Source organism: Notothenia coriiceps, unplaced genomic scaffold (genome assembly GCF_000735185.1).
Source record: "Notothenia coriiceps isolate Sejong01 unplaced genomic scaffold, NC01 NC01_scaffold00024894, whole genome shotgun sequence".
NCBI classification, from domain to species: domain Eukaryota; kingdom Metazoa; phylum Chordata; class Actinopteri; order Perciformes; family Nototheniidae; genus Notothenia; species Notothenia coriiceps.
The window spans coordinates 1-11,090 of record NW_011357595.1 but is presented as its reverse complement, the minus strand read 5'-3'; the positions used below and the strand labels follow the sequence as shown (position 1 = coordinate 11,090).

At 37.4% G+C, this 11,090-nt stretch overlaps 1 protein-coding gene across 1 annotated transcript; it reads left to right on the top strand.

The window, feature by feature from the left end:
* The first annotated feature begins 3,026 nt into the window (after positions 1-3,026).
* On the top strand, positions 3,027-8,088 carry LOC104955862 (uncharacterized). Its single transcript, XM_010783253.1, has 4 exons — positions 3,027-3,181; positions 3,274-3,364; positions 6,030-6,344; positions 6,425-8,088. The coding sequence occupies exons 2-4, from the start codon at positions 3,274-3,276 to the stop codon at positions 6,790-6,792; spliced, it is 774 nt and encodes a 257-aa protein (XP_010781555.1). The 5' UTR covers positions 3,027-3,181; the 3' UTR covers positions 6,793-8,088.
* The last annotated feature ends 3,002 nt before the right edge of the window (positions 8,089-11,090 follow it).

The window sequence follows — 11,090 nt, the reverse complement described above, 5'->3', positions numbered from 1 at the left end:
CGCAGACTGAAAATTCTTTCGACTCCACTTTGAGCGATAGAATTACTAACAAAGCACTTATATACTAATAAAGGACTGGCTTATCTATATCCAGTTGAGTAGCACTTGAAATGTTTTAGCTCTATGAAACCTGATGTAATTATGATTCTGTTTTCTTCAAGTTTGTATCTTCTTGGTCGAATGCACTTATTGTAAGTCGCTTTGGATAAAAGCGTCAGCTAAATGTAATGTAATGTAATGAAAGACATTAAGAGCATTAAGAAACATATTATGAAATACATTTAAAAACACTCATTTAAAAGCAAAGATACATAAATAAAGGTTACAGTGCAGTGTAAGATACACATCATAAACAAGACCACCTTTTATGTTGGTTTATTCAAACAGATCATTGTGTGACAGTTGTGTGAAATGCAAACTTTTAATAGACACTTAAAAGGTAGGGTATAAGAATGGAGAAACCAGCTCGAGTGCGCTAGAATTTGAAAGTACGCAGCCGAAAAAATACTTCCTTACAGAGCCCCTCCTCCAACACACACGAACGCGCACATGACCAATGAGGGCACGAGATAAGTTTGTGCACAGATGGAAGGCTGACAGGCAGGTAGGCCATCCAGTTATTTTAGCCGGGCCGGCTAAAATTTTAAATTTATTGTCAAAGCATTTAATATATTCATTGCCATCGGGATGTTAAGAGCATTCCATGGAATATAACAAAAAGTGTCTCTGAAGTGAATTACCTACCCCACCTTTAATACCTTTACCTGTTGGAGATTTTCTGAAAATCCCAGTTCATGTTTCAGGAGCGTTTTGGATAACTGTGTGCGAGGTGTAACAGCCTGTAGTTTTACTCAGAGGGGAGAGGGGTTTTGTGATCGTAATATAATAACCTTCCATTTCTCAAAGTCACACACTACTTGAACAATAATAACTAAATGGCTGCCACTTGAGCACACATTCACAGGGTCCTTTCCATTAGTTTGTGTATGTTCTTTGTTAAATGTACTGTAACAAGGTTGGAATTGCATTAAAATGCAATACAATCCCAAGGAGAGTTGGCACACTTTGCCTTGTTTCAGGTTACTTTCAACACAAACAAAGAGGAACATTTCAAAGATAAGCTGGAGCATTATAACCAATCAAAATGGGCTAGACCTTGGGGTGTGCGACAGCTGCTGTATTGATAATAGATGTCCTGAGAAAACTCTAAGTCACTATAAACACCTGAACCCTTTAAACTGTGTATCTGCCATCAGGTGCAGTCTCAAAGATAAGGAAACATTTAAACAAGATGTGAAGGGATCAGTCATAATTTAAGTCATAGTTTAAAGTTATCTTGTGAAATAAAGTCAATTTCTTAAACCTCAAATGAAGGAAAAGAAGTAAGGCTTGGCTGCAGCTGTGTTTGTTCAGCCCTCATGCTGTGCTGTACAGGAAATGCAGTTTTATATTGTTTCTCGATCATTTTGCAGTCTGAAAATAGTGCACTCATCAGATCTGTAGTACAGACAGATACATCAAACAAAGCTTTTCCTGGAGGTTCGGAGCCGATCAATCTTATTTTTCTACCTCCACTACAAAGATTGTGTTGTCTTTTACCTGAAAGGAACAGATTGTACACTGATACTAAATAACAGAACAAATGTTTCAACTCTGAAAAACATATAGCATTGTTTATTCTCGCTTGTTTTGGTTTCTTCAGAAAATGGTTTGACATTATACCTGACTCCAGCTGTTCTCTTCACCTCACCTCTCCACCAGGCGTCCTCAGCACCTGGCGCTCACCTGCTGACTGGTTTGCCAACTGCTCCTCATCTTAGATTACATCTTGCATGTAAAGACCAGACAGTTATATGGGGGTGTTGTTTGCTCTCGGCTTCTCTAGGTTATCTGTTCCCACATGCTTACAGTCAATCTGTTGGCATTTATTCTGTCTGTTTTTGCCAATCTTTCATCAACGAAAATAATAAACATAAAAATATCCCACGCCCCTGATTTGTTGTCAGCAGGACACGTGTTGCTTATGTAGCTGCAGCATTTTAGAAATCTGCTTGTTATTGTCCTTTTTTTCTATTTAGTTACAGCCTGCACAGTTTGTTCTACTGGCATTACTGCCACATGCCAGGCCAAGCTGTGACTGCATGACGGAATCCACCTACGGAATATAAGTTGCCCAAACTTGTGTTTGCTCAAATAAAAGCCAATTCCTAGATAATGGAGACGCCTTGGTGTTAAGCAATAATCTTATAAACATAAATGCCACCAAAGCTGCTTGTAAGTCTGAGGTTTACAGTGAGTCACCGTTTCTTAGCGTTTTTTCGATATGTGTTTTGAGTGAGATTTAGCAGCTATTATCGAATTATATTCTCCACACCATAAGCAAATAAACTGGTACAAAGGGCTGTTGATCTTCTTCTAAAGTATTGCATTAAAAAAGAATGCATACAAATGTAAAATAGAACTTATTAGAAAGCTATTTTGTGCGGTGTTATTTGTTGGGACCCCATTCAAACTGCCCAATGGAACTCCTACTATCGAATGGTTCAGACACTAAACATTGTGAGGATGAAGGGGCAAATACTGATGGAAACGGCAGCAATGACCGAGACAAAACTTTGAAGAATATTCCAGAAGCTTCTCTGTTTTAAATAAAGGAACACAAAATAGTTTACACGGTCTGTAATTACGTGCGAAGATTGCTTTTTGGAATTAAAGAGGAATAATAATGCTTGGTTTAATTTATTAATGAAGTTGTTTGCTAAAATGAACATTGGACAACCTTTTAGGGCTAAAAAAATAAGCAATAAAAAAGAATAAACTTGGTATAATGATAGACTATGAAAGTTGAGCCTATTTTAAATATATAAACTGTACAAGGGAAACAGAAAGTATCAACATGATACTCCTTTGTGGTTAAATAAAGCAGACAGTAAACTAAAGTTTCGCTCTTATTTTTGTCCCTCAGCAGTCTTTCATTCCAGGGCATGTCCACTCCTGCTCAAATGAAAACATGACACCACAGGACTTGTAGTTCCCTTTCAGAGGGTGAGGTCTACTCAGTAACCCTTTTTCCACCAAGACGTCCAATTCAGCTGAAATGCATTAAATGAAGTGGACCTAAACCTTTTCACCAACAACATCTCCACTTGATGAAAAGCATTAATAAGTCTTTGTGTGTTCGGTGAGTATTCACACACTTGTTTTGTACTGCAGCTGTATTTGTTTGGCTTTTATCTAGTTCATCTAATGTGTTAAATATTGATTTCAATACAGATGGAAGGGATGAGTCTCTTCTCTGATGTGAGTACACAGCGACGTGTTTTTGGCTGGGTTTCCATCATCTGGTTCACTGCAGGCATTGCAGGTGAGGGATGGTTTTGAACTTGAAAATAAGTGTTTATCTTTTTTTATATTCACTGATTTAAAGGTTCTCAGCCTATGCAGGGCTTTAGTGGTCAATGTGCTCAATTTTTTGGAAGTTTTACACATCATTATGATTAAACAAATACACATTAGCTCTTAAATAAATAATTCTAACAGTAAACTATGGAGCTATTTCAGGGTCATAAGTTTTGATCATTCAAAAAAAGTTTTTATCCTGAACTTTGAAAAATACAATGTTGTATTCAAAATAAAAATAAGTATTTGAAATCATTTTTCAGGTTGAATATTATTTTGATTCAGTTCAGCAATTTTTTTCAGATTTCACTTTTATACATATTTTGATATTTGAATCCTTATTTTTTTCAGTTGCAGATTTTTCGTTTTCAGATTCAAAACAATTATTTTTTCAGTTTCAAATCTTGTTTTTTCAGGTTTCACATTGCTTTTCACCTTCAGATCGTTTTTCACTTTCAGATCGTTTTTTTTCGCTTTCAAACTTTTGGGCCTGATGTTGCTTGAGGGGGCGGGGCTTGGCAAAGAGTAGTTTGGCATCCTGAGTGACAGGCCTCCCTCTGTCATGTTGCCTTCATGGATGTTAGGTAGCGCGAGAAATATCACTCAATACTTTCTATACACAATACTCCCGTGATTGGTGGGAAAAAAAACTGAGACCAGCGTCAAAGTTCCGTTAAGCGAGCTGTTGAGCATCGTAGTTGGCAACAATCAAGGTATAAGCGCAATAAACTGTGCTAGAATGTGAAATTAAGTATCCGCAACAAGCCACGCAGATTATTCTGGTGGACCTGATGCCATCCCCCGCTGTCTCACGGAGAGATACTGCAGGTCCTTCCTTCCTGCAGCGGTCAGACGATACAACCAGCACAGCCCCTAGACCCCGCACAAAACAACACAAACTATAACACCTCTTGTTGATAAATAACAACTATGTGCAATATTTGCAATATGTGCAATATATGCCGTTAAAAACTGTGCAATATATAGGCCTACCTTGCTGCTAATTCCGCAGAACTGTTACAGGGTGTGTATTATGTAAAATGTGTAACTTTAAAATATATAATTTCTTTTTTTAATCTTTAATACTTTTTGTCATGCATGCTTTAGGTAGCATTAAGCTATCTTTGGCTCTTCTCTGCTGTAACAATGTAAATGTATCCCCTGTGGGACTAATAAAGGTAATCTGATTCTGATCGCAAAAGCCAAGCCAATACTATGCTGCGTTCATGGAACTACGTGGAAGTGGGGAAGGACAATGCAGATACGTAATTTCACATTCTAGCACAGTTTATTGCTCTTATACCTTGATTGTTGCCAACTACGATGCTCAACAGCTCGCTTAACGGAACTTTGACGCTGGTATCAGTTTACCACCAATCACGGGAGTATTGTGTATAGAAAGTATTGAGTTATATTTCTCGCGCTACCTACTGTAACATCCATGAGGGCAATTCATTAGGGAGGCCTGCCACTCAGGATGCCAAACTACTCTTTGGTAATCCCCGCCCCCCCAAGCAACATCAGGGCCAAAAGTCTGAAAGCGAAAAAAAAAGATCTGAAAGCGAAAAACGATCTGAAGGTGAAAAGCAATGTGAAACCTGAAAAAACAAGATTTGAAACTGAACAAATAATTGTTTTGAATCTGAAAACGAAAAATCTGCAACTGAAAAAAATAAGGATTCAAATATCAAAATATGTATAAAAGTGAAATCTGAAAATAAATATGTTTTTCAAAAAAATTGCTGAACTGAATCAAAATAATATTCAACCTGAAAAATGATTTCAAATACTTATTTTTATTTTGAATCCATCATTGTATTTTTCAAATTTCAGGATAAAAACGTGAACTTTCAAATAAAAAATGTTTAATGATCAAAACTTATGACCCTGAAATAGTAAACCTCCAGGTGTAATAATCTAAGATTGATTTTTCACTCGGTTTCTCTTGTGATTCTGGGAATCTGCCAATCTTTACCCCAATATTGAAATAATTTTAAATTCTGGACACACTGAAATTGTACACAATTGTAAAATTAAAATAAATATCTCACAACACTCAAATTGGATTTGTTGCTTGAAGATAGAAGTAGCCTATGGCAAAGTGTAGCTACAGCAACATATCTTTAACTAAACTAGGCATGATTTAGCTTAGCAAAATTACTGCAAACAGCTAGCATGGTTCTTCCAGATAATAGTCCAACACAAAACCAACTGTAATGTTTCTGCTTCGGTCTAAATTAAAGATACAAAATGTAGTGTGAGTTGCTGGTAGATAGTTGTGTTACATTTGGAAAGCAGCATGGGCTAGCTGTTTCCCCCTGTTTCCAGTGTTTGTGCTAAGCTAAGCTAACTGGCTGATGCTCGTAGTTAAATATTTATCGTACAGACACGAACAAGGTATCATTCTTATTATCTAGCTTTTTTTCCGTTGAGTAAACATTTGTGTACTATTCTTTTAAGATAATCTTGAAACTAATTTACCAGACTTCAGTCTAAAAGCTGATCCTCAAAAGTTATAATAACTTGAACTCTGGTTTTCTTTAGTTGAAAAAAGTTATACTTACACAACAATTAAATGTTACAGTGTTATATTTTTTAACTAAAAGTCATCCCTCTCTCTCATAATTCAGTCAGTCAAAGGCTGGAGCTACAGACCGTTTCCCAGGTGGCAGCACGGTGTGGAGAAAATGTGACACTGACATGTAATGTCAGCTCATCACGCATCGAAATTAAACACTTTTCCTGGCATAACAATAAAAGTCTGTGTCAATATGACAGCCAGCATGATGACCCCAAGGTTAAATGTGAATATATAGACGAGCCTCTACCACAAAGCCTCACTCTGACTCTCCTCAACGTGATGCCCAGCGACCAGGGAACATACCTCTGCAAGCTGCGCTCCAGCCAAGGTGTGAGGTCTAAAACTGCTGATGTTAAAGTACAAGGTGAGTTATCAGATACAAAAAGAAAAGTTACAAATCTCAATGTCTTCTTTTACTTGTCTAAAAGTCCTTTGTTTTCACAGATTGCCTTGAAACTTCTGGCTACGACAGAAATGAGTCTTATGCTGAGTGCTGGTTCAATGGAGTTTACCCCGGTGGCGGCAGCGTCCGCTGGTCCCAAGGAGAGCTTAACTTCACGGCCCCTGCCTTCTACCAGAAAGAAAAAATGGACCATCATGGGCGGTACAATATCTTGAGTCAATTAGATGTCCGGAAAGGAAATTTGAACCAGCCGTATACCTGCTCACTGTGGATGCCTTCGACCAGTAAGGCGTTTATTAGTCACGAACTACATGTGGTTAAGAAATTGAAAGGGTCATCAGAAAGCATGGTCACGCTGCAGTGGATCTGTTTGATAATGGAAATCATAATGGTTAAATGTATGACATAAAGGGAACAAACCAACAGAATTCAGATGTTGAAATAAAAAGGGGCCACAGATTAATTCAGTCAATTATGAAGTGTTGGGTGCAGTTTTGTTTTTTATTTGTTGTAAAATTAAGTGGGTACATTTAGTTTTTAACCCATGTTACCTGCATTTAAGAGCTTAGGGGGGACTTCTCGGTAAAAACAAGAGTTTGTAGGGTTTTAATTAGCAGGGGTCTAACAAAAACAAAAAATATATATATTTCACTGATTATTCAAATGTAACAAGAGGGGAGGCAGTCTGTTAGAGAAAAATGAATCTGAAGGCGTATTTTGACCCACACAATTTGTGAAAACAAACTGCCACACTTAGTTAAAGGGTGTTTAGTTATTAAATGTTGTTTCAGAGGACTGGAAACACTATTTTCCGGAAAATAGGCTTTAGAAATCTGCTGCTATATATTTTTGTTGCAGATGCAGCCTTGTTTTACTGGTAGTTGTATACTCATTGTAAACAGACCTTTTGTTAAACCTTCACCTCCTCCTTATTGCCAAAAGGAGGCAGTCTTCTCGTGCAAGAGAAATAATACACCTCTGGCCTTTTGTAAATGCTGCAAAGGAGAGCATTGGTATTCTGAATCTATGAACACTGAAGGGGAGAAAGGGTTGTCAAATAAAACTGCAAACAAATCGTTGAAGCTTACATTATTCATGTGAAGGACTAAGCAACAACATGTAAGCCAATACAAATACAAATGAAATGACAACGATTAAACCAGATTTGAAACAATATGCCAGAAAATCCAATCATTTAAAAACTGTTAACCTTTTTTTGTTGTTGCAATGTTTAAGATGTATTGTTCATTCACATGTGTTACTTTAGTAGACTGAAATCTGACGTAATGTAGGTTATGTTGTTTGTTAAAGATTTACTTTTGTTTTCAAATGATTTTTGCTATGCTTCATAAATGTTCAAATCCTACATCCGAGTTATATTTTGCTTTGGAGATGTTTAGGCATGCATTCCTTTAAACTAGTTACAGCAAGTTTTGCCTCGGTGTGCGGCGAGACTTGCAAACCACAGAAATGTTTTTCAAAACGATATTTAATTCCATTTAAGTTTGCTTTTTTTTTTTAAAAAGCTAGTTAAAGTGGAAAACAGGTTGCACAGCCTGTTTAATATGCTTTTGTCCTTCGGTCTCAGTGTTTCACATTAGTAACATGTCTTTCTCAGATGAATGGTGAAAAAGGAAAGCTGTGTTTTCTGTGCATGTATTCATTTCTTCTGATTTGAAACTGATATTAAAATGAATGCAAAGGACCTGATGAAGTCCTTTAAATGAGGAGCAAAAACATTCTCAATTCTTCAACGTATCAGTGGATATCTTAAATTCAGCTGTAGAAAGATAACATAACTATGAGTCATAAGATTGACTTTAATAATAGGAGTCAGTGACCGAAAGAACGAGTGAGGACAAGTGCAGGTACTTCGTTGCACAATAACTTTCTTCTCCTGTGTGGGTTTGATCGAAGTAGACATGCTTACACAAGCAATAACAATACATAAGTCCCTAGACAGGGCTTTGAGTTAATAAAACAATCCCCTGAGTGGTTCAGAGGCAAGATGGCATGACTTCAGGAGACCCGGCAGAGAGCATGTTAGTAAAGGATCGAACTGGAGGAACTGAATTGTTTGTACAGGAAAAAAACGAGTTGATTGCTTGCATTGAAGATCAATATTGTTTGACCGTTAGAGAACAAAATCTTTAACATGTAATCCTCTAGTCTAGATGTATGCCAATGGTGGAATCATGTAATATTACATTCTGTTTGAGTCTACATATGAACATATTGTAAATATGCTGTCTTACGGAGATTAGAAATTAGCAAAACTATAATTATTAAACCCTTAAAGGAATACTTTAACCCAAATATATATATATATAAACATACGCATTATATCAATCTTATTATTCATAAGTAATATTCTGTAAATGTCAAATTTAGCTTTTTTAAAAGCATCAGTATCCAAATGTTTTTGTGAGCAGAACGTTTTGTAGAGTTGAAAATAGTGAGTAGTGTGGAACAGTCATTCACCCGCTGTTATTTACTCAAATAAAATCAGATCATTTGTATCCAAATGCAAATTAGTGTTTGTTGTTTTTTCAAGTGGAGAATGTTGTTTATCTCCAGGTACGTCCAAAATAATAAACTATGCCGTTAATTACAAGAGCAGTGTGTAGGTGTGTGTTAGCAAAACACAGTCATCCAGAAACTGAAACATAACAATGAATAAATGATCTCATATTGCCAGCGACTGTGGAACCTCCTCAAGCTGTTTCAGCCTTTCTGTTCTCAACATTTGAGTCTGCAAAGACAACCTGATTGCTCTAATGTTCTCCCATTTAGATACAAAAAAAACACTGTTGCCATGGTAAACTGAAGCCGATGAAGCCTTACTTCAAGAAAATAAATTGGCTTTTCTTTCATTTGTTTACTTTTTTCGTTTGATGCGGACAATTTAAGAAGTCCATCAAAAATACAAGCAATTAAATATGCTTTGTTTGAAATACATTATGTTTTGAGGAGCAACTTCTCATTAAACAGGGAGGTCAAACTCATAGATGTGTGGGTATTATCTAAGAATAATTTGCATTTTCTTTTTATTTGTAGTTGAACGGTCAGGATGCACTGAAGTCCTGGAAGAAAAGGGTGGGTTTTGGTTCAATACATTTGTGGAGGGGGTAAAGCTTTAAAGTTGGCCCTGTTATGCTTTTTGGGGGTTTTCCCTTTCCTGTACTGTTATTTCGGTTTTTGTGCATAACAGGGATTTTCTCCCTTGCTAGCAAACATCTGTAATGTCGCCCAATCAAAAGCAATGTAAACACGAAGCCAATGCATAGCAGCTTTCAGACATTACAGTCATAGAGGTAAGATATGTCGACTGTATGATAAAACTCAAAACTCTAAATAATACCAGTGTTGGATATGACAATATCTTTTTAGATTTTTCTGTTTGTAGGTAATGCACCACCAGTGTGCTTATTCATCTAAATGCATCACAGTCATAGATTGTATCCAGAGTGGGTCACAGTGATATGGATGTGTATGTGGAAAGACCAATATGTTTTAAATTGGCAGCAGAAGTGGAGGTCTGTCAAAAAGATCTCACATTGAAACGTTATGCAACATTCCAATTATTTTATGTAACTGGTTGTTCAGGCTCCTCCTCTTCACTCAGATCCCCTGACTTTCTTACATGTGTTGATTCTGTGCATCGCCACTCAATACAGTAGCTTATGTCCACACACACTTACTGTATACACAAAGATTTGCAGCCCATAAGCATCTTCAGTGAGCGATCATGCGAGAGCTCAGGATAGTCAAACTCATTGACCGGTGACGAGGAGGAGCTTATCAGAGCTGATTCAACACTGATATGCATATGATCAGCTCTGTGTACAAACATTGGAGATATCTCTACTCCCTCTCTGTCTTGAAGTGTTCAGTAATAAACAAATAAGGAAAATAATTAAGGTAAATAGTCATTTTTTGTTGTGTAAAATATATAACTCATGTAAGCCAACCATCTGTGAGAATAATTGAAGAACTTCTTAAAATACAACTCAATCTTATGAAAGTTTAATTGGAATTGGGAGGGATGAAACCCTCTGTAATGGGCACACATGCGGAGCACACAGCACACACAGTGAAATGTGTTCTCTGCTTTTAACCCATCCTAGTACCAGGAGTCTAGTACTAGGAGCAGAGGTTAGCGTACAGCGCCCGGGGAGCAAAGGGAGTGGGGGGGGAAGGGGGTTATCCGGTGCCTTACTGAAGGGCACCACGGCAGGGCAGGAGGTGAACTGGGACCTATCCAAGCAGCAGTCCACACTCCATATTTAGGTCTGGTAGGGGACTTGAACCGGCGACCCTATATACGGCTCACAGTCCAAGCCCCTACTGACTGAGTCACTTTTTAGGGTGGGTTGTCACCGACCCTAAAAAACACCATCCCTATCATTTCTAGATATAATTTCAAGAGCCACTGAAACTACAGCTAGAAGTACCCAGCTTTGGTGCCATCTGCTGGCTTTTTTACTGAAAGTTTCAAAAATAACAAAACTAACAAAAAACTTTGGCACAAAATAAGATTGTAATCTAGATAGACAGAATAGAATTGGTAGGGATGAAACCCTCTGTAATGGTCACACATGCAGAGCACACAGTACACACAGTGAAATGTGTTCTCTGCTTTTAACCCATCCTAGTACCAGCAGTCTAGTACTAGGAGCAGTGGGCAGCTATTGTACAGCGCCCGGG

What these genes read in the sequence shown, in the direction of transcription:
- LOC104955862 (XM_010783253.1), top strand. Translation starts at nt 3,274, where the DNA reads ATGGAAGGGATGAGTCTCTTCTCTGATGTGAGTACACAGCGACGTGTT. An exon ending in GTTCACTGCAGGCATTGCAG is followed by an intron (nt 3,365 to 6,029) that starts GTGAGGGATGGT and finishes CTCATAATTCAG; the next exon opens with TCAGTCAAAGGCTGGAGCTA. An exon ending in TGCTGATGTTAAAGTACAAG is followed by an intron (nt 6,345 to 6,424) that starts GTGAGTTATCAG and finishes TTGTTTTCACAG; the next exon opens with ATTGCCTTGAAACTTCTGGC.